Genomic DNA, 24,089 nt, shown 5'->3' with positions numbered 1-24,089 from the left:
TTTATAGTTCTAGACTTATGAAACTAGAATAAATCTTAAGGCGATACTGTATGGATACAGTGACTTACCCTTATTTAACCCTTTTTTCAAGTACCTGTATTTATTGTTTATACTACTTCAGTTGTGGATACATTTGTATCATCTACAATTCTATAGTTATAGACTTATGAAACTAGAAAAAATCTTAAGCCGGTACTGTATGGATACAGTGACTTACCCTTACTTAACCCTTTTTTCAAGTACCTGTATTTATAGTTTATACTACTTCAGTTGTGGATACATTTGTATCATCTACAATTCTATAGTTATAGACTTATGAAACTAGAATAAATCTTAAGGCGGTACTGTATGGATACAGTGACTTACCCTTACTTAACCCTTTTTTTAAATACATTCATACTTGTGAGTCTGTGGTTAAATTAAAGCTAATCATTGCTTGAAAGTAATTGTCACTGGCCTTGCATATAGTGATGCATGTCTGCAGCAGTCTTAAATCAGTGAGCATTCCCAAAGAATTTGGCTCCATTTAATGTGTTATTATGTATGCCTTGCCAGATGAGGACAAAATGGTATTCTAGGTAGAATAACTAGGGCAGAATAGTAGTCTGGTTGGAATAAGTAAAAGAATCATTAAATCAGCATTTTATTAAATTCTCTACTGGTCTTTACAAAGTCAGCTTTGAGGCCTATGAAAATAATGACTAATTGAAGACTGCATTAATCCAGCGTATTGATTTTGGAATTTGTCATGGTTGTGAAAATTTCTACAGCCAAAGAAAGGCTAGTAATGAGATGCTGGGAACTGTGCTAATGCAAGATCAATTATTTACTGTTTTTATAAGCTTCAGCTATATAAAGCTCAGTAAATAATTTAATAAAGTGCTAATTCAGTAACTTAAGTCTTACTTAGTTATTTTAATTTGACTACCATTCTGACCTCCCCATCTGGAAACATATGAATAATATACACATTGAATAGATCTAAATTGTTTGGGAATGCCCGCTGGTTTAATGCTTAGACTGTTACACATATACATTACTTTATGCAATACACAAGAGGCCAGTGACAATTATTTTCATGTAGTAACTAGTTTTGATATCATCACATTTGGTTAAGTGAGGAGGGGTCTTGTATGGGTTTAGTATACTGATGTCAGCTAACACTTCTCCCGGACTCATGTTATAGTCTTTACTAAAAATACACTAACTTTACTGAGACTACATTACAAATACAGTTATATAACAACGTTGAGATGGAGTACCATGACTATGGTGCCTGACACTGGATGCTGTGTTAAAAGTAATTTACAGAACAATAAAGGGGTTGTTCAGTGACTGGAGAGGGAGAACATGTTTGTATAGCAGAAGCAAAATACTCTGAGGGGTAATGAATTTGCAAGTTAGAGTCAAGCTGCCATGATGCTCAGCATTTCTTACCCAAACAAACAAACAAACAAACAAACAAACAAACAGTGTAAAGTGAGGTAAGCAACAGCATGGAGGCAATACAAACCAAGCTGTGGAATTTTGATAGGAATGTTTGATATGTATATGAAAATACTCAAATTTGCCACCATTGGCATGTACAAACAAAGCAACAGCAACTTTGGCTATTATAGTTAGTTCCTATAGTTATAGGAAGACACTCCGTGCTTTGTCATGTGACAGGATGTGGTAAACAAAAATTACTGGAACCCTAGTATGTATGGAGCTGTAGCTTCTCAGCTGCTGGAAAGCTTCAGAGAACTCTAAAATTCCTTTCCTTCTGTGAATCCCAGAACATTGAGCACACTATTCCCAGAATTCCTGTGAATAATGAGAGGACATCATCTGTATCCCAGAGGGCCCTCATCTGTCAGTGTGCCTCAGTTCTGGAGGTCATAAGACAGGAACATCAATCCTATGGAGAGTGTATGTTGAGGAATATTAAACATATGGAGCTATGGAGAGTATGTGATAAAAAATTACAAGACCCAGTGCTTTAGGTTCCCTGTGCTCAAATGCCCACAAAGTAAAACCTGCATAGTGGGTTGAGAACAAAGTTGTACCAAGAAAAGAAAAAAAATGAACAATCGCTACTATTCAGTGAAACAAAGCCTGATGAAACAAGCCAAACCACAGTTAGTTAACCAGGCCTTCATCCAAAAAAAAAAACACTGATAACAAGCCGCGGTGGTGCAGCAGTAGCGTTGTCGCCTCACAGCAAGAGGTTCTCCCGTTCGATTCTCGGCTGAAGCACCTTCTGTGTGGAGTCTGCACATGTCCTCCCAGCGGACGAGTGCCATTCGAAAGACATGCGTGAAATGGGCCTCCCTTTGTTGAAGGTTGGGCGTCGAGCTGGCACCTCGGCACCATAAAAATCTACTGCCAATCATTAGCGGACCGGAGTTCTGCTGTGGCCACTCCTAACTGGGAAAAGCCGAAAGAAGAACTGATAACATTTACAGATTCTGACATGTTGTATGTTTATATAACAATGGCTACATTATTAGTTTATGTTGGTAACAGTGGTTACTAGTTTATAAAAATGGTTAATAGTTTAAAGCAACAACAACTTCAAATGAGTTCATCAAACTGAGCAGCATCTGATTTCCTGTAAATATTCTTGCCATTTTACACTGTAAAGAGCTAAAACTGAGCTACATTTTGTTATATTACCAGTGCCAATCTCTATAAACCACTGGCTTTCCTTACAATCAAAGCATCAGCATTTAAAATTAAGATTAAATAATTAACACTAATGCTTGAAAGGCAGTGTTGCCAAAACATGCAAGCAAGTGACCTGTAAGCACAATAGGTAGGATGTTTACCTCTCGTTAGGTAGTACTTCTTGTGTAGTTCATCCTCATTCAGGTATGGGTTTTCTGCAACAACATAAATATGTTAAAATCGTCAGTAAGGCAGGACTGCATATAACAATCAGCAATTATACTTTATATGTCTATACCTGTAAAATGTATAAATTAAATCAGAGCTATAACTTGGGCAGGGTAAGGGGGCAGCTGTTCCAGGCGCAAGCTGTCAGGGGCACAACTGGTACGTGCAGTATCATCCTAGATCAATGAACATCGATACTGCATATATGGCTCAGCCGACTACTAAAGCACTTGACATGAGGAGAGTGTGTGTGTGTGTGTGTGTGTGTGTGTGTGTGTGTGTGTGTGTGTGTGCGCGCATGCATGTGTGTCAGTTGCAGGAGTGAGATTTTTCTCATTTGCTTTTCAACTTTGAGTTGAGGTGGTGCTACTTTGGGATCTGCCCCAGGTGCCAGGTGAGCTAGCTATAGTTTTGCATTCGGACCTTATATGCAGAAGTATCATTACCAAAATTAGCAAATCCCACACAAGCACTGCTAGCCCTGTATAGAATTAACTATAAAACACTTTTGGCACATTAACAGCAGTAAGACTATTAGTTCTAGATTAAAAGTTGATGCACCAATGCAATTATTTTCAGAGTTCTCTGAAGGTGTTCATCAGGGTCTATATTACAACATTGAAATGTTGTAACATCAAACACCTAAACATCGACCTGTATTCATCGAAACTCATTTACGCGAATCGATGAATACTTACAGTGCAAAAAAAAAAAAAAAACTTGCCCCACAATCCAACGTAACTAACCTAACCTAAAACAAACCCACCCATGTGGGGGGCTTCACCCCCCCCCGATGTGGTGGGGCTAAGCAGCCCACACCCCCCTAACTAAATATACCAACTTTGAGATTGCACTACAGCAGAGAATAGGGCAACACCATGTAGTTGGCCAACTGCATCTTTGTCCTGGAAATATTCATCAAATTGCTTAAATGCTTTTCAATGAATATGGGTCGACCATCTGGTGTTCGATATTACGACATTTCGACGTCATAATATAGACCCATTCACCAAATGTAGAAAGGATTGAAGGAAGGATACCCCTAAAAATAAACAAATCTGACACACATTAAGTACTATCTGAACAGCTATCAGCTAATCACAGCAGATTTCTGTGAATCTATAGTTCATGCAAAAGAAACAATAATTGGTGATAATTTAACTGATCATTCAACATCCATTGACAATTAACCATCTCTGGCAGACTTCTCCTGGTATCTTAGCCCACTTCCAGAACCCAAGTTGGCTAAGGAGAAACCAGGGTTTGCTCCCTGTTAAATGAGGTTTTGGACTCTTTAAGTGCAGAGGTATTCTGTAGAATGGACTCTATCAGACTTAAAGGTAACAGGAATATAGCAGCTGGTAGTTCCCAAGGGCGTAACATCAGGCAGTTCGGGCAACGAACCATTCTTTTTTTCTAGCCTTCGAGGCATAAAGCAAACAAAGAGATGGCAAAAGCTTTTACCCTGATATCAATTATAGAACGTCTTCCAAAGCAATGAACTGAGTAATTTAACTTACAATACACTTGTTCCCACTGGGGTCTCTCAAGAAAATTCACATGTGGTTTAGAAGGCAAATGTCAGATGATGCATATTGTCTTAAGAGTTTAAAATGCTCCTTGATACAAGATTGTGAGTGTGTGCAAGTGGCCGTGCCATACTTCAGAAAGTCTTCCGTTCCCCTACCTGTCCACATTCTCGGGTACCATTCATATGTATAGGCTTGAAGTAGTTGGGCACAAGGTTCTCCTGGATGTCTCTTTCTTACCAATGTCATCCCTTTCCAGATATGGGTTAAGCAAGATGGATGTGCCACTGACCAGAGAAGAAACAACACTTCCAAAGCTCAGTTCTCATCTATGACCATAACCTCTTAAACTATGACCAAAACTGGTGACACATGACCTGGGTATAGCTTACATGGAAGCTGGGCACATGGTTGCTCTCAAACCTGGATGTATATTACATGGAAGCTGGTCCCATGGCTGCAGTCAGACCTGGGTGTAGATTACACAGAAGCTGGTCTCATGGCTGTTCTCAAACCTGGGTATAGCTTACATGGAAACTGGTCCCATAGTTGCTGTCAGACTCAGGTATAGATTACATGGAAGCTGGTCCCATGGCTGCTCGGAGACCTGGGTGTAGCTTACATGGAAGATGGTCTTGTGGCTGTTCTCAGACCTGGGTATAGCTTACATGGAAGCTGGTCCCATGGCTGTGGTCAGACCTGGGTGTAGATTACATGGAAGCTGGTCCCATGGCTGCTGTCAGACCTGGATACAGATTACATGGAAGCTGGTCCCATGGCTGCTCGCAGACTTGGGTGTAGCTTACATAGAAGCTGGTCCTGTGGCAGAAGTTAAGACAGAAAACACTGTGGTCCTCTTCCTCTTGGATCAGTTGCATATCATATATACTGTGTGTGTGGGGGGTGTTGGCTCTGCCCTGGGCACAAGCTGATAGGGGCAGTGATAGTATGCACTACCAGCATTGCTTTGTAAGCCATGAGGATGTCACAGCTTCATCAATGAATATTGATTCTGCATTTGTAGGTAGGGCTAAAGCACTGGCATGCTCAGTGTGATGTGATTTATGTCATCATTAAAACCATCATCAACCTCCTTTTTTCTCCCATCTTCTACATGGGGTCAGGGCATTGTGTCAGCTGTCACACTCTCTCTCGATTCAATGCCACTCTCCTACTTTCTTCAACACTCATGCCTGACTGTCACAGGTCTCATCTCACACAATCCATAGGTTCATAGGTAAGTACTAGGCTATTGGCCCTAGGGCCTGTATAAGCCTGGCCAAATGGTACCCTGGCTTTTGCCACCCAAGAAAATTATTTTCCTGTGCCCCTGTCAAGCAGAGCCACAGAAGTGATCCCCAGGGTGAATTTCCTATCTCCCATCCAATCATCAAGATTTTTCTTGAAGAGTGCTAATAAGGAGGTTTGTTTGATATACATAGGTAGTTTGTTCCAGACTATGGGAAGTCTCTGAGACAGGAATCTATCCCTCCAGCATGTTCTGTTTATTGTGGTGATAAGGTTTAGGTCCCTAGAGCGTGTAGCTCGGAGGGATTGGGATTTCTTTACCTGGAGCATGTCCAACAGCTCTGGGTTTGACATAGCTTTGTATGTTAGGCAGAGATCGCCTCTTTGCTGGACACCCTTGTTTCCTCTTGCCTTCTTCCTGTCTGGCCTAAATCTTCTTCACCAGATCATCTTCTGGTTTTCTGCACATGTCCCAAACCATCATACCACCATAATCTGCTCTCTTTGATCTTGTCTGCAATTGGAGCTACTTTGGCTTCTGTTCTTATGTCCTCATTTCTTCGTCTGTCCCACAGTGTGTATCCTACCACCCATGTCAGGCACTTCATCTCCATTACTTCTAGCTTCCTCAACTGCTCTCCCTTTACTACCCAGGTTTCTGTACCATACAATAGTACAGATCACACCACTGTTTTGTACACCTTACTTCTCAGCATCTTTGGCATTCTTCTATCATATACTACCCTGACACTCTGTGGTGAGGTGATTTATGTGTGGTGATTTCATTTTAAGCAAACTGCTTGTTACATTTTTAGAAAACATCTTGCCATACTTCTACAGTTTCAGAGCAAAAGGGTTGCCTTTTTCAAAATTTTCAATTTTTTATCTTTGGTTTTGAGAAGACGTTTCTTTCCACAACTTTGAATTGACACAAATGTCAGCTCAAGCACTGTGCAGGGCACCAGATGACCTAGCTATGGTTCTGACTTCAGTGTATAAGAACCAGTCTAAAAGCAGCCAAATGTAGTAAATCCCAGTAGAGCAGTGTGAGCATACCGTGTAGCGGGTGAGTACCAGAACCCTGAGTATAACATGTTACAGGTGAGTACTGGAACCCTGAACATAGCGTGTTATGGGTGAGTACTGGAACCCTGAGCATAATGTGTTACATGTGAGTACTGAAACCCTGTGCATAACATGCTATGAGTGAGTACCAGAACCCTGAACATAATGTGTTACAGGTGAGTACTGGAACTCTGAGCATAATGTGTTACGTGCAGTACTGGAAACCTGTTGATAACATGTTACAGGTGAGTACTGGAACCCTAGTATGTATGAAGCTGCAGCTTTCCAGCTGCTGGAAATCTTCAGGGAAGTCTGAAAAGAACTGCATCAATGCATCTGCTTTTAATATGGGTCTGGGAGAAGAGCAGATAGTCCTGCTGCTGGGAAGTTGTACTAAAATATGCCATCTTCTGATCTCCTCTACTGGGAAATTATAACTATGAATGTATATCATGTATACCTTCAGGTATAATGCAAACCCCTACATGACAGAGAGAGTCACTCAATTAATCAAATAATAACAGTTTCAAAAATGTTGTCAAGTTATTAACAAACCTGCTGTGTACTTCAGAAAATGAGAGAAATATACCACTGCAAATTCATTAATGCTTGGAGGATGTCGTGCAAAAATTGCTATGAGGAACCCCTTTAATTCTCTCTCTAGCTCATTTATCAGTCTAGGTGATGTTGTCATATTTTACTCTTCTTTCTTATGGACTATCTAAAAGAAAAGAGAAATTTGATCTTACAAATTCATTCAATAACAAGATTATTTCAGAGTGAGTTACAATGGATGTAGACACCTGGTTAAAAAATTAAACAGTACAACAGAGACACATACTGATTATTAAAAGTATTGTTTATTGATGTCAGTAAACAACTGACATAAAGTCATGATAACAGTATTGATGCATTTATCCCTGCCTTGAGCCCACTACTTAGTGGGAAAGACTCCAGCTCCCTTATGAGCCCGAAATGGATAAAAAGTAATAATAGAGTGAAACTAGAATAGCTTTTAAAATGCACTGATGACAGGCACAGCCATATTTCTAGTTCATCAGAGCCATAAAGGGCAATAAAAAGCCACAAATAAAGATCCATGATATAAAACAGTATGGTAACAATCTCAGAATTTCAAAGTCAATTACTTGAAGACAGGCTGAGCAGTGAGTTTTCAGCACTTGGTGACTGGGTGACCCCATGGGGTGATCTTTATGAGCACCTGGTGCCTGTGCGACCCACATAATCCAGCTGAAGTCAACCCAAAAACATTATGGGGAAAAGTCATGTGGACCATCATCTTCAAAGTGGCTGGGAAGCAGTAAAGTGGCAGCCAGAACTAATCCAGATTTAGATGGACTAGACTATAGATGTGGCATCTGGCTCTTGGGACATCTCACCTCACTGCTTGAGATGGAGCCATCACTTGTAAGAGAAGTCAAAAAGTACCTGCTAGAGTGAGTTTTTCACATCTCTTTGCACAGTATTGCTTCTTAAATCAAACATCTCAGACAGGATTGGGATCTTGCTTGCTCTGGAGCTGACCTTCAGAAAAGACTCCAGGTGGGTATAGGTATACTCACAGGCCCCTGTTGGGTGCCATTCAGCTGAAGTTTCTACCTGTAAATAAGGCAATCAGCTTAATATGACTGCAGGTTATGCATTGTACTGGGCCTTAATAAAGATGCTGAATATGATACCATCTATGGATTCAGTATTTTTACTTGGAGACTTCAGCACCCACATGAGGAGTGATGGGGAGGAATGGCTTGCCTGTTCTGAACCTGGATGGTTCCAACATAAGGATACCCTGCTCATAAGTGTACTTGGTACCAGTACACCTTTGGCAAAAAGTCTTTGCAGTCACGTTGTCACATCTGAGGCCACACATTCTGTCACCTGACTCAGAGATGCTCAGCTGTCAGCTCATTGATATTTGGTAGTAAGTTGGGTCCGATAACTGAAGAGTCGGTTGAAATGTCCTGGAAAATTCAAATGTGTAATGAAGGTATTCCAGAAATCCCTAGTTGATGCTTCTGTGGAAAAAGAGTTCAGTTCTCAACTCTAGAAGAGCTTCTGTCATACATCTGTGGAGGTCAGAGACATGAACGCACAGCACTTGTCATGAACCAAGAAAAATGCCCTGCATGCAATGCTAACAGGAGCACCCCTGAACTGAATACATAAGACCTGACAAACTAGGAAGGAAACTGTCTGTTGCAGTACTTATCAAGAAAAAGGAGCAAATGTCAGAGGAGTTTGGCCTAGCAAACTATCTGGTGACTCGGAATGGAAAGAAGGGATATCATCTACTGTGCTCAGCCATGGTGGAAAGAGAACATTGCTGAGAGGTAAAAAGAATGTTCTGCAGAGTTTATCAATCCAGAGGACATGTCTTGCTTTAAGAAGGCAGAAGCAGATAGTAGAAATGGATTGATTTCATTTGATGCCACAGTTCCCCTATTAATACAAAAGGTACTGGACTTTTCTGGGTTGCCACATTTAACATGCCTTTTTTGATATTAAATGGAAGATTTGGGAGCAGTATTTCTGTTCTGGCAAACTGCTCCTTCCAGAAGGGGGGCTTGCTCCAGTTTCAGATGGCTTCTATCTGAATTTCTCTGGAAAGTGTATGCCAAGACAATGCTAAGGAGGGTTTTTTCAACAGTCAAACCTCTGATTCATGAGCAGCAGAACAGATTTCATCCTGACCATGAAACAATGGGTCAGCTATTTGTCCTTGGACTGATATCTGAGGGGTCATGGGAGTTTGCCAGTACACTTTACATGTATTTTGTGGACTTGGGAAAGGCATATGACTGTGTACTCCATAAAGTGCCATATGATGTGTGAGAACAGTATAGGATCTCAGGGACACCATCCTTTGACATTTAGTCCTTGTACTTAATGACAGCGAGTTTGCCCTTCAGTTTGACATTAAGTTAAAGATGTTCAAGGTGAGTGTAACACTCTGCCAAGAATGCATCTTTTCAATGGTCTAAATTTTCACAGAATGTCCATATTTTTGTTCCATAGTTTTGGTCTGGTCCTCATAAAATTTTTAATTTTCTCGCATATCACAGAAGAATTAGATCACTACATATATTTGAGTTTTAGGCTTCATATCCTTCAAAAAATGCTCACTAACACAAATTCTGTTATTCTAGCAACTGTATAAGTTGATAAGAGCAATATTTAAAAGCTGTCCCTATTTTTGGGCCTTTGCCCACCCCACCCCAATTATTTTAGACTTTGTCCAGATTTCTTTTGATAAAAGACTAAGAGGTATGTAAAAAGTGTGCCTGGTCACATGTTCTGTTTCTGACTTAAACTAATATCGCAATGCCTTACCTTATCTCCAAGCAGGATAACACAAAAATAGAGGCCCCATTAAATCAAAGGATGTGATTATTTTAGCAGTGTATGATACAGAATACTGTAAAGCAGACTGCTTATCATGCATGCAGTTCTAATTAATGCTTCAGTTAGGAAAACAAAAAGACACAGAGTACCCAAGGCATACCTCTCAACTGTACACATTTTCACAGAATGTCCAGATTTTTGCCTCATATTTTTCATCTATTTTTCATAAAATTGTGGTTTTCTGGTTAATTTATGACAAATCATTCAAGATTGATGTTGGGAAATAATGACACACATTTGAGTTTCAGACTTCATACCCTTCAGAAAATTCATGCTAATGCAAAACCTTTTATTCTAACAACTAAGTTTGTAAGAGCAATATTTAAAAATGTCCCTATTTATGGGCCTTTGTCCCTCTTTTATTTATGGCTTTGTCTAGATTTCTTGCTCTAAGAGGATGAGAGGTATGCCGATGTGATATGATACCTTTTTGGACCAACATATGTTCTGAATTTAGGCAAGCTTTGAGACAGACAGGGAGCCTTCATAACGACTTATTAATGTTGTTAGATACAGTATTTAAATATCAGCCTGTCCAGTGCCTGGAAAGGGAAGTACATCAGGTCTTATCATCAGCTAGAAAGAAGCACTAGGAAAAAATACCGGTGTGAAAAAAGAAAGAAAAAAAATTGCAGCTGGGATGCTTAATATGACAACAACATTTCAGAGAAAGACACAGTGAGTGAGTATATCGCAAACATGGCCTTCTAAAGTTTTAGGCTTACACACACTCCCATGCAGCCACAAAAAACGCAAAAATAGAAGAGCTTAGAATTCGGTTGGCTTTTTATCAAATAAAAACAATCTTACCTGTAACGTTTCTAAGACCGCGCTCCATGTGTATCCAACAAGAACCAGTTTCAGTTTGTAAAGCTTTAAACTTCACATTCTTTATTAGGCTGACATCACAGAGCACCGGAACTGTGACGAAAAGTGAGCTCACAATGCAAGCCGGCAAAGCCAGTGACGTCAAACATTTGCGGCTGTCATTACCAGGAGAATGTCTCAATACCTGCTGGTAGGACAAACGGGCACAAGTCATGTCCAGGTGCTCCGATTGTGCACAAGTAAGGAATGCAAATTACCCAAGTGCAACACTACACTATCAGCTATTTGTATGTCTAAAATCAAATGCGCATTACTTTTCTCATTTCCTATTTTCAGTCTTTGACCCTAAATAAGTAATGTCAGCAGTTCATTCTCAGTGCAGATCTCATTGAAAATGTTCATTTTCACACAGAGACTGTACAATTGTAAGAGCCATGGGTTGTAGGAAACAGCACTGCTACCTGTTAGTACTGTTTCCACGTTGTAGCTCCTCACGTTGATCCGTGTATTTTCTGCAATGTCCTATATGTACTGCAAGGACAATCAGCTGCAGATGGGAAACAAATACCACAATCATTTCTTTTTTTTTGGCATTTCTGTTGGCAGCAGGTCAGTTTTTTGTTTGTGTGTTTTGGCATTGCTGCTGGTATCAGTTTAACAGCTCCATTTGTCTGAGAAGGAAGCAGATCTTTTTTCATAGATTAAAAACTACTAGACTAGCTGCCTTTGCATGACATTTTAAGCCTAGCTAATTTCCCTTTTGGTGCTTGAAATAACCATTCCCATTTGGTTATAGGTTGGCCTTACCCATCCCAATTATATATTAGCCTTAATGAGAATAACTGAGATCATACCATAGATAATTTGAGGAGAACCTATGTCTGGGATAAAGCATTTAGGGGCTGCCTCTGTCCGTTAGTAGTACGAGGGGAAGTCCTGGGATAAATTTTCTGTTTTCCATCCATAGATCCAAGTTGCACTTGAATATGGACAGGGATGAACTTTGGTTTATGTGGATGGGGGGGGGGGGGGTCTGTTCTAGAGCAGCCGTATCCTCTGTGAGATATACCTGTCCCTCCAGACCATTCTGTTGATGTTGCAGAAGAGGTTTAGATCCCTAGGCTGAGTATTTCTGATGGTATTTGACTTGCTCATGTGCAGTAAATCCATCAGTACTGATTCAGAAGATGCCTTGTGTCAGAAAAATATGTATTACTGTGTGTGCTTAATGCTAATTAGAAACTAAATGAGTTAATACGTTTTTCATTCTATTTTATATGCACTATTTTATATACAGCTTAGTTTTATATGAGACTAAAAGATGCTTTTGAATCTGCAGTGTGCTTTCTGAAATTTGCAAGATGCCCTCTGACGTAGTAACTGCTAGCACAGCAAAATTCATGTTTATGCCTTTTGGAAATGTATTTGAGAAGCAGGTGATTATCTGCTAGGTCAGGAAGCAATGAATGAACAATGTCATATCCTATAATGTAATGATTTTGAACAATTAGCTCTGTTCGAAGTATGAGAACACGCACAGCTGCAGAAGGAAGAGATAAAACAGACAAAGGACTGTTGGAGAAATGAACTGCAATCTCTACTTGCTTTGTGCTCAAATTAGCCATAGTACCTTGAATGGTAACATTGCATATATCTAACAGGTGGTAGCCAAGGCCACATTGTTTTTCTTAGGAAGTTTCTCACAAAAATTGATAGTACAAGCAGAATATTGTAAAAACAATCACTATGAAATGATGATGATAAAACTTGTGATTCACTACGTCAGCTTGGTAGGCAATGTCTTATTAGAAAATGTATTTCTCCCCGGGCCTCCGCTGAAAACAGGCTCTGTGGAACCTAGTCGGACATTCCCGGTCAACAAAATGTTAAATAAATAAAAAATAAATAAATAAAAATGCTTGCATTTCCTGATTCTAGTCAGACAAACTCTGTATTGGCATGTTTTTGTCTCCTTGCTGCAAGATTAAAGTGCCTTAACGTGAACCTACCGTGTATTGATCATTTTTAAAGTATATTCTTCCTTTGACAGATCGGTCCTTTGGACCGGAAACATATCTCTCACTCTAGCTCAGGTCAGAATTGGGCCCGGTGGCATGAACCCGTATGGAGAAGAAGCCACATCGGTTCTTCTGCTTTGAAAGACCTCCGACTGAATTGTCGTTCAAAAGAGGCCAGCCACTGTTTCTGATCTGCGATTGGAGGATGAGTCAACGTTCCGGTGGGATCAACACACGGAGGCTCAGGTAAGGAGGAATTTACCTTTTTTTCTGTTTTAGATCAGGGACTTGTTACAGTATTTTTGTTTTTGTCAGGGAGATTTGCAAGTGCAGATCAGGGACAAAAAAGATTGCTGTCTTGTCATAGATCAGAGAAACAGAATAGGTAGGCAGTTATTCTAGATAAACTGTGAAAGAAGGTATAAGTCATGGTACCACGTGATAAAAAGGGTTACGTAACAGTTTCTAACTTAGCTAAGGCAACATGGGAAATCAGTGCACAAAAAGTTCCCGAGACCCGCCCTTAACCGAAGACGCGAAATATATGCAATTACAGCATGCCGATAATGTTAGGTATTATACAAAATGGGTTAATAAATACAAATTTGATGGTAATTTAGATAAACCTTCACTTATTAAACTTGTTAGACAATAGTTAAAGAAATAGGTCCACGTAGGGTAAACGCTCCTAGCAAAAAGCAAAAGAAAATAACTCCAAAAGTAAAAATAACTAGGAGCAAAGCAATGAAGGGTTGGTATACTGCGATTGCAAGTTACATATATCCAAAGATGATCAAACTCAGTCCATAATCCTCCAATAAAATAAGTTTATTATGTGCACATTAAACACACGATGGTTAGCGCTTTCGCTTACAGCTTCATCAGACCAATTGAAAGCTCTCAACTGAAATGTTTAAATGTAACAAAAGGCGGGAACCAGTCATGGAAAACAAAGTCATTTAAAGACATATTCCAACATTTACAACATACATTAAAAACTAGCTCTTTACTTTAGCTGTTGGGATTTATATATTATAGATGACTTTGATTAGTCATGTTTTTATTTAGTTTTTAATGTAGGCAGTTGTTGCTTTGCTATTGAAGTTTGTGATGACTTGATGTTCATTATATGTCTTTGTACATATATTGTGGGATGTTATACATCCTTTTAAATATTTCTCCAGTCTTATGTGATGGATCACTATTTCCAATAGACTGGATATACATGTTTTAGCATTTTAAGTTTTAAACAGTCTATTTTGTAAATCGCAGTATACCAACCCTTCATTGCTTTGCTCCTAGTTATTTTTACTTTTGGAGTTATAAACTTGTTAGACAACTTAAAACAGACGCGGAAGGTCAGCTAAAAAAGCAACGACAATTAGGAGTCCCTCAGGCACACAGGTGGCTTGAGGAAGCAAACCGCAGGGAATAAAAGATTAAAAATTCAAAAGCAATGTTTTTCGATAAAGAAGACAATAACTTGGTAATAGCAACAGCCCCTCCACCCCTACCGCTTCCCTTACAAGAATATGAAGTGAGTGGACAAGCTGATCCACCACCACTATATCCAGCTATTCCTGCAAAACCAAAACCATTTGTCAGAGATCCTATCGAGACCAGGTCTCGAACACGCATTTTAAGAGGGGATATTGAATCGTATGAAATGAATAAAAATTCACAAGCTATGAGTGAAGAAGAGATATGTCCATTCATAGAAGTACCAAATCCACAAGCAGGATAGGCAGGACAGGACCCTACACTTCTAGTATATAGACCGTGGACACCGGAAGACATCCGGAAAGCCACAGAGGGAATTCCCCATCCAAAAGTTAATTTTAGAAGATTCTTAAAAGACTTACAGGGCATGAGGTTAAGTTACCATTTGAATGGAGAGGAAGTAGAGAAAGTAGTCAGACAAATCGTAGGTCCAGATTGGCACATGATCAGTGGCAACTGGAATCCCTGTGACGTAGAGTTTAGACCACTCCCACATAGTAATGCAGAACTGGATAACAGAGTGAAAGGTCTAACGGACCGAATCTCTGAGAAATGGAAGCCAAGGGCTGATTGGACTTGCATTAATCAATGCATACAACAAGAAGGTGAAACTGTTGATAGATATTATGCCAGATTGTTAGAATGTTTTAATAACCATTGTGGAATGCAAGTACCTGAAGACTAAACACATGATTCCCCATATGAGCAGCAGCTAAAGAATGCATTTTTGAAAGGCAGTATTGCACCCATTAGCAGCTTTATTACAAAGCACATGGTAGATCATCGTACAAGTAGATTACAGTCATTACTTGAATATGCAAGACATGCCGAAAGGCATTTTAATAGCAAAAAGAAAAAGAAAACTCAAGTATTTGCAGTAGAAGATGGATCAGAAGTCTTTGTAGTACAAACTGGGAAGAAGGGTAAGAAAAATGCCCAGGGAAACAAACAATCTGATAAACGATCAGAGGACTTTGAAGAGAGAAAGAAAAGGGGTGAATGTTTTAAATGTGGGAAAAGGGACATTTAGCAAGGGATTGCAGGCAAAATAAAAAGGTAACCACAGAAGACAAGGAGGGTGAGGATTGACTATATGGTAGTCAAGAATCACTGGAAAGGAATAAACAAGAAAAGACAAGTGCAAATGTGATAGAAGGGGTAGAGGATGTGACAGAAGAAATAGAGGATGTACATGAAATCACAAATAATGAAGAAAATGAAATTTTGGACTTAGCATTATTGAGTTTAGAGCTCTACTTAGCAGACACAAAACTGAAAGTTACACGTCTGGTAGAGGGGAGGGAAGTTAGATTCCTGTGTGACTCAGGGGCTTCACGGACCCTGATACATCCTTCCAAACTACCAGAAAATTCAGAATCACTTGACTACATATTAGTGAAAGCAGCTAATGGACAGCTGTATCGGGAGCCACTCTCCCACAACATAGCAATAACTGACCCAGTTTCAGGGATGACCCAGAAAAGCAAAATTGTTGTTTCTGCAAAACGCCCAGTGAATCTCTTGGGCAGAGACCTAATGCAGATATTTGGCATAGCCGTAGTTCCAACTATGCAGGGTATGGAAGCACAGCGACAAATGGATACATTTGTAGTGCGACCGGAGGGTGAAACATTTTATTGGTACAGCCAGGACTTGGTTACGACTGGTCCAGGGGCAGTAACCGAAGAACTGATGAACTTAGCCATCAGTAAATCCCCCTCCCTTGACACTGATAAACAGCATTTGTTGCATTGCACTCTATATTACTGTAGCAAGCCAGGACCTGATAAAGAATATGAGCAAGAACTGTTTAAAAACCATGCTAACAGATTAGTATTACGAAATTTGTACTGGGACACAGAAGGAAACAGTGTAGTGAGCTGTTCATTGCCCCAGGAATTCCTAGCACTTTACAAATCTAATTGATTACCACATGTGAGTTTAACTAAAGATAGAAATGTGAAGTGGGCAGACCTAGGAGAAAAAGTCACAAGGTGGGAAAAGCAGACAGAGTTAGAACTTTCTGAACAGGGAGTACAAAAGCAGAAACTAAATTGGATAACGCAGACACACCCAGCTGTACACTCACAGGCAAGTGAGGACAGCTGAGTAGCACTCTTATTAGAGGAAGAGGAAAAAGCCTTACAAGACATACCAGAGACTGTCTGGTCAACAGGGAAATCAGATGTAGGACTTATTCGTACAGCAGGACCAGTCACTATCACGCCAAAGTCAGCATTTAGACATCAAAAGAGACAGTATCCCTTGAGAAAGGATGCAGAAATGGGAATCAAACCTATAATAGCAGCCTTACATAAGGAAGGAGTCTTGATAGAATCTCCCGATTCACCATGCAATACACCCTTATTTCCTGTTAGAAAAGCAAATGGAGAATGGCGTATGGTCCAAGATTTACAAGCTATAAATGACGCAGTTATACCCAGGGCACCTACAGTGCCAGATCCACACACTTTATTAAATGATTTGAAACCTCAACAAAAGTATTTTTCTGTGGTAGATATTAGCAGTGCATTTTTCTCAATACCGATATACCCTGACAGCCAACATTGGTTTGCATTTACATTTCAGGGGAAAAGGTATACATATACGCGACTACCACAGGGATATTGTGAAAGTCCAACAATATTCGCACAGGAAATGGCAAGTAACCTGGCGGGATTTATCCCACCGAAAGGCAGTCAGATTTTACTTTATGTAGACGACATTCTGCTGGCAGCCCCCACCCAGCAAGAATGCAGAGAAGATACCATAGCATTGCTACAATTTTTAGCCACTCAAGGACACAAGGTAAACAAAAACAAACTGCAACTTTGGAAAAAACAGGTCAAATACCTGGGATATGTAACATCCAAAGAAGGCAGAATATTAGATGAAGACAGAAAAACAGCAATATTACAAGCACCTAAACCAACTACCAAAAAGGAAATGATGTCCTTCCTGGGTACTACTAACTTTTGTCGGAGTTGGATTCCAAACTATGCCTTGGAATCTGCTCCACTGACCAACTTGATATTCAAAAAGCCTATGGCAGCACAACATTTATTACAGTGGACACCAGAAGCAGAATCAGCTTTCTGCAAATTGAAACAACTGATAGCTTCTTCATTAGTTTTAGGATTACCTAACTATCATAAACTATTTTTCCAAACTGTAGATTGTAGGCAAGGTTATATGACATCAGTGTTAACACAACAGCATGGGGACAAACAACGCCCCATAGCTTACTATTCATCACAGCTGGACCCAGTGGCGCGATCCCTGCCCCACTGTGTACAAGCAATAGTCGCAGCTGCAATGGCAGTACAGGCTTCAGCCTCAGTAGTGTTGTTCCACCCTCTCACATTGAGAGTGCCTCATGCAGTCGCGATTATTTTACTGCAAGAAAAAGTAGCATATCTTTCTCCTGCTAGACATCTTTCCTGTATGACTATACTGTTGAGCCAACCTCATATGACAATTGAACAATGCACAACTTTGAATCCGTCAACCTTGCTCCCAACCCCTGCAGATGGCAAACCACACTGCTGTCTGCAGGAGATTGAGCAAAAGACACTACCTAGAAAAGATCTTACAGATGTTCTCTTGGATGATGCCGAGGTGACATATTATGTGGATGGCTCGTGCAGGAGGGGTCCTACAGGACAGAATCTATGCAGTCGTTTCTGATACTGAGATTTTAGAAGCAAAGTCTTTGCCGCATAACTTATCTGCACAAGCAGCAGAATTGATTGCTTTGACAAGGGCATGTACCTTGGCAAAAGGTAAATGAGTGAACATTTTTACTGACAGTCAGTATGCTTTTTCTACTGTACATGTTTTTGCACAGCAGTGGAAAAATAGAGGAATGATAACATCTACTGGTAAACCAATTAATCATGCGCAATTTATTTTAGACTTGTTAGACTTTATTCAGTTACCTAAGAAAGTAGCTATTTGTAAATGCATAGCTCATACCAAGCAACAGGATAGAATTTCAAAAGGTAATGCGAGGGCTGATACAGCTGCAAAACAAGCAGCTTCAGCTTCAGAAGTATTTCTTTTAAGTGAGGAATTACAACCATCTGAGATTTTAGACCTAGAAACGTTAAAAACAATGCAGACACTTACTACAAATGTAGAAAAACAAAAGTGGATAAAACGAGGAGCAATCCTTGAGAAGGGACTGTACATCTCCAAGGAAAGGAAACCAATTTTGCCATCTAACTTGTTTAGATATGCAGCTTTGTTGAGTCATGGGCAGTGCCATGTCTCAACAGGGGGGATGGTACAGTTAGTGAATCGAGTGTTTACGACGTATGGATTTACAAACTACACAAAAAAAATTTGTGCAGCATGCCATGTTTGTAACAAGTATCATGCACAAGGGGCATTAAAACCTAAGCAAGGGAGTTTCCCTACACCACCGTATCCATTCCATACTATTTGTATGGATTTTATAGAGCTGAATAAATGCGAAAATAAGAAGTACTACCTTGTCATTATAGATATGTTTTCCAAATGGGTGGAAGCTTTTCATACAAAAAATCCAGATGCAGCTACTGTTGCAAAAGTCCTCGTTAAAGAAATTATTCCTAGATTTGGCATACCAGAAAAGATTTATAGTGACAATGGCACACACTTTGTAAATCAAACTATACAACAACTTAGCTGTTATTTCGGGATTTCTCTGAAAAATCATTGCGCATACCACCCATAATCTGCAGGATTAGTAGAGAGGCACAATGGGGTTTTGAAAAACAAGCTTAGAAAATTGATTAGTGAAACACAAAAAAACTGGGTGCACTGTCTACCTCTGGCACTGTTGAGCATGAGAACTGTTCCAAATGCAAAAGGGTTAACTCCTTTTGAAATTCTGTTTGGGAGGGCATATTATACACCTCATTGGAAACCTCTCATGCCTGCAGAGCAGGAGGCTGACAGTTCACTTGCAGAGTATATGAGGTGATTTTTGAATAACAAACTTTTGCAGTTAAATTCTGTTTCAGATAAAGAACAAACCAGACCATCGGAAGCAGCAATAGTCCCAGGCATGTGGGTTTGGGTGAAGGTTGTGAAGAGAAAGAACTGGAGTTCTCCGAAGTGGAAGGACTGTACCGGGTACTACTGTCGACAACCACTGCAGTCAAGATCGCAGAGCAAGCGTCCTGAATTCATCTGACACACTGTAAACTGGTTAAGAACTTTGAACTGGACAAAAACCTTGTAACTGTTGTACAACGAGAACAAAATGACCAGGTATAGAGTAAACAGAGATGCAGAACAACCTCAGAAAATGTGCATGATTATTCTGATAGCTATACTGATAACATTGATCTTTTTGCTGTGGCCTTTCCTTTTCCCAGCCACAAGAGTTGAACTGAACAAACGTGATGCATTACTCATAGACTGGCATCCAAACTTTAACACTTACCAAGCAATTAAGTATGTGTATGCTGAGACTTTTAATGTTTCGAACTGCTGGATTTGCACAGCTATACCAATAGCATACAGGGGATTATTAATGACTGCTGTCCCCCTAGGGGTCAATGAGACCTGGGAAAACTTGATTTTTGATACTTCACCTGTGAAATCACAAGACAAAATAGCATTGTACCTACCTGTTACACAAAAAGGGATTGTATGTTTTTACAAGAATGACACTATTCAGGTGGGTTGGAGCAATTGCAATGTGACTGTTTCTTATAAATGTTATATTAAAGCCAGTAAGACTAAAACTATTTGTGATACAAATTATGATGCATATTTTGCGAAAATGCATAGAAATGTTGATGAGATACAACACAATCCTGTTCTTTTAAAGCAGCTTTCTATTATTGATAAGAAAATGTTTCATGCAGGGCAAGCTTATATCAATACTAAAGTAGAGAATTGTTATTTTGTTTGTGGGAAAAAAAGCATATAAATGGCTACCTGAGAATTGGTCCGGCAGTTGTTTTTTGGGTTACCTGGTTCTGGCCATACGACACACTGCAGCTTTGCCTCAGGGAAAAATTCAAAACATCAGAGAGGTCAGCAGTAAACCTAGAAGTCCAATCAAGAGACCCGAGAATCCAGTGGGACGAATCAAAGCAGGATGGAGAAACCATAACTCCGTAAAAAACAAAGATAAACTAACACACATGGACTTGAGTGACACCATTATATCATGGGCAGGCATAGCCCCTGCATATGTTGCAATGAAATCGATTTGGGAGCTGAGAAAACTGTCTAAACTTCTCGAAGTTATGAGCAATGCAACTTTTTCTGCTCTCGAATTAGTGACTGATGAACTGAATGCTATGAGAACTGCGGTGCTTCAGAACCGCATGGCTCTTGACTTCACCCTAGCGGCGAGAGGTGGTATGTGCACTTTAATCAAAGAATGCTGTTCGTATATTCCTGACAACCAGCACGAAATAAATGACCATCTTGAGGTGATCCAGCAAGTGTCGACCATGACCAAACCAGGCCCAAACCCTCTGACGGACTTTTTCCAGAATCTGTTTGGGGGGGGTGGGGTTCCATCCTAATGAATATCCTGATTGCCATTTGTGTAGGATTACTCCCATTTGGAGCATGCATTTGTTGTGGTATTCCCTGCATAAAAAAGTTAATCAAAGATTTTATACACATGTCAGTTTCTGAGACTTTGTATCAAAGTACTGAAATTGAAGAGTTGTTGAAAAGTGAAACACTTTCATAAGTTTAAACTGAATGACTCTCTTAACTGAAAATCCTGAATGGAAGAGGTTAGGAGAGGAAGCAAACTGTTTATTCTTTTGAAAAATAGAATTAAAAAGTATTAACAGGGGGGAAATGTCAGAAAAATATGTATTACTGTGTGTGCTTAATGCTAATTAGAAACTAAATGAGTTAACACGTTTTTCATTCTATTTTATATGCACTATTTTATATACAGCTTAGTTTTATATGAGACTAAAAGATGCTTTTGAAACTGCAGTGTGCTTTCTGAAACTTGCAATATGCCCTCTGACCTAGTAACTGCTAGCACAGCAAAATTCATGTTTATGCCTTTTGGAAATGTACTTGAGAAGCAGGTGATTATCTGCTAGGTCAGGAAGCAATGAATGAGCAATGCCATATCCTATAATGTAATGATTTTGAACAATTAGCTCTGTTCGAAGTATGAGAACATGCACAGCTGCAGAAGGAAGAGATAAAACAGACAAAGGACTGTTGGAGAAATGAACTGCAATCTATACTTGCTTTGCGCTCAAATTAGCCATAGTACCTTGAATGGTAACATTGCATATATCTAACCGGTGGTAGCCAAGGCCACTTTGTTTTTCTTAGGAAGTTTCTCACAAAAATTGATAGTACAAGCAGAATATTGTAAAAACAATCACTACGAAATGATGATGATAAAACTTGTGATTCACTACGTCAGCTTGGTAGGCAATGTCTTATTAGAAAATGTATAAAAATGCTTGCATTTCCTGATTCTAGTCAGACAAACTCTATTAGCACGTTTTTGTCTCCTTGCTGCAAGATTAAAGTGCCTTAAACTGAACCTACCATGTACTGATCATTTTTAAAGTATATTTTTCCTTTGACACCTTGTATCACAGACACAGGTCACCTCTTAGCAGTCTGTAGGATACAAAATATAGTGACAGGGCTTTAAGTCAGTCCATGTATGACTTGTTTAGGCCTTGTATCATTTTAGTAAGGTATCGCTGTGGGTGTCTGGTTGTTGCATGTGTCTGAACAGATACATACCAAAGGAGGCATTATATTCAATGACTGGCCTAATGAGGGCTGAGTAAAGGGGGACAATGACATCACTAGATCTAGACACAATTCCTTTGTTTATAAACTGTGCAATTTTGAAAATGAAGGACTTTATTACAATAGACATATGATGGTCAAAAGTCAGGTCATTGCCCAAATAAGTTCTCAAATCCTAAACAACTGGGTCAGCTCTTAGGGGCTTATTGTCAATTTCCCATTAAGTATTGCTTCATTCTGTTCATAGTGATAAGAATGCACACTTGCACACTTAAGCAATCCACTTTTTTTTTTAATGAGAGAGTTGGAATTGCCCTATTAGTATTTCATGTACGCACTAGAAATCTTTGCCTGAAAAGCAGATCTCAGTGCTTCACCGGCATGTTAAGGGGAGTTATTGCTCCCTATTTTCAGGGACAGATTTTCTCTTGCAGAGATTTCTATAATTACTTGCAGGACACCAGATACCTCTCTTTGCTATGGTAACTGCAAAGACTGCTGGCAGCAGCAATCCTGTCATTGCATTTTTAAGTATGAACTTATTAGAGGGGTTAGCTGGCTGCAGATCTCAGAAAATTCAAGTACTTTACTGGTGAATTATAATGTCTTTACTGTCTAGTACTGCCACCTTTTCAGATGCCCAAACTAGGATGATTTTACAGAAACTAAAATTCTGCAGGGCAGACTACACTGACAGCCAGTACAAATGACTGGAGTTCACTTTTTTGACTAAATGAAAGTGTATGCTGTAGAATGTGGGTTGTTTCTGTTGTTTTATATAATATTGTGGAAGGTCAGATTCAAAATAATTGATCTAATATTGCCCTTTTCATTCGTTCCTCAACTACTGAGGTCTCAGAGCCGATCTTGGATCTGATTTGGTTCATAGGTTCATAGATTAGTACTAGGCTAATTGTCCTTGTGAGTCATTTTTAAGCTTAGCCAATTATCCATTTTGAGACTCAAACCCTGCACTTTGTGTTTGTAAGGCAAACACCTTAACCATTAGACCACCCTCCTAACCCCTTGGTTTCAATTAGTATTGGTTGCAATTAGTAGTCTCTCAGATCAAACTGTAGAGCTCCTCCCACTACCCATAATGCCCTTATCAACCTGCAATATCATATCTCATTTGCTGCCATATCACTACAGATGTGGATCCTTCTCATAGAGCTTTAGGGTATATGTTATATTTTCAGTGAGTGCAGTTTCCTTGTGTTTTTCTTATAATCTTCATTTTTCTCATCACTTCTTCCTCCCTTACCTAGTTTTCATGAGTTTTTCTTTCACATTAGGGTTAAATATTAAATTGCTTTCCTTTCTCTTCTATATTTACTACCTAAGGTAGCTTTCAGTACCATTGTTGGTACTTTTTTCCCATCCCTTCTTTCTTCCTCTTTCTTTCTACCCTTTAGAGGGTATCCTGTTTACACTATCATTGATGCTTTGCTCTTTACATCATCATGGCTGATAAAATCACTGGTTTTAAGAAATGCACTTCCTGTGGCCACAAGATCCCAAACTCTGATGACCGCAGGGAATGCATCTATCGTGTGGGTGCTTCACACTTAAACACAGACTGCTCTATTTGTGCAAGATTTAATTCCAGGACTCTTAGTGACCATTGTAACAAACTGATTCTAAAGTGCTTGCTGCCATCTTCTTCTTCCTCTTCTTCTGCTCCAGGTACTTAACCCCCACCCTGCAAAACATCTAAGGCCTCTTTGGAGGTGAAGGAATCAAGAAAGTGGTCTCCAACTCACTCTTCTAAGTCAATTCCTTCTTCGGAGCCTCCTACTAAAGTTCAAAAGAAATCACATCTACCACCCTTGGATCTGAACTTAAAACACTT

General features: G+C 39.6%; 1 protein-coding gene across 3 annotated transcripts in view; it reads right to left on the bottom strand.

Annotated features, from left to right (window-relative positions):
• LOC122799714 (mucin-3A-like) overlaps nucleotides 1-24,089 on the bottom strand; it is a 354,130-nt gene that overhangs the window by 7,030 nt on the left and 323,011 nt on the right. Inside the window, exons 1-3 of one of the 3 annotated variants that reach the window (XM_044068954.1) lie at nucleotides 10,953-11,054; nucleotides 7,275-7,440; nucleotides 2,811-2,864 (exon numbers count right to left, since the gene is read on the bottom strand). In XM_044068954.1, coding sequence (XP_043924889.1) covers nucleotides 2,811-2,864; nucleotides 7,275-7,413 — 193 coding nt within the window. In that variant the 5' untranslated portion in view covers nucleotides 7,414-7,440; nucleotides 10,953-11,054. Of the gene's footprint in view, nucleotides 1-2,810; nucleotides 2,865-7,274; nucleotides 7,441-10,952; nucleotides 11,648-24,089 lie in introns of those variants that run through there. The other 2 variants (XM_044068953.1, XM_044068952.1) reach the window with 2 other exon arrangements.

This window comes from Protopterus annectens, chromosome 4.part0 (assembly GCF_019279795.1).
Source record: "Protopterus annectens isolate FY-2018-M chromosome 4.part0, PAN1.0, whole genome shotgun sequence".
Lineage (NCBI taxonomy): Eukaryota > Metazoa > Chordata > Ceratodontiformes > Protopteridae > Protopterus > Protopterus annectens.
Note: the sequence above shows the minus strand (reverse complement) of the source record. Positions and strands in the feature narration are given on the sequence as shown.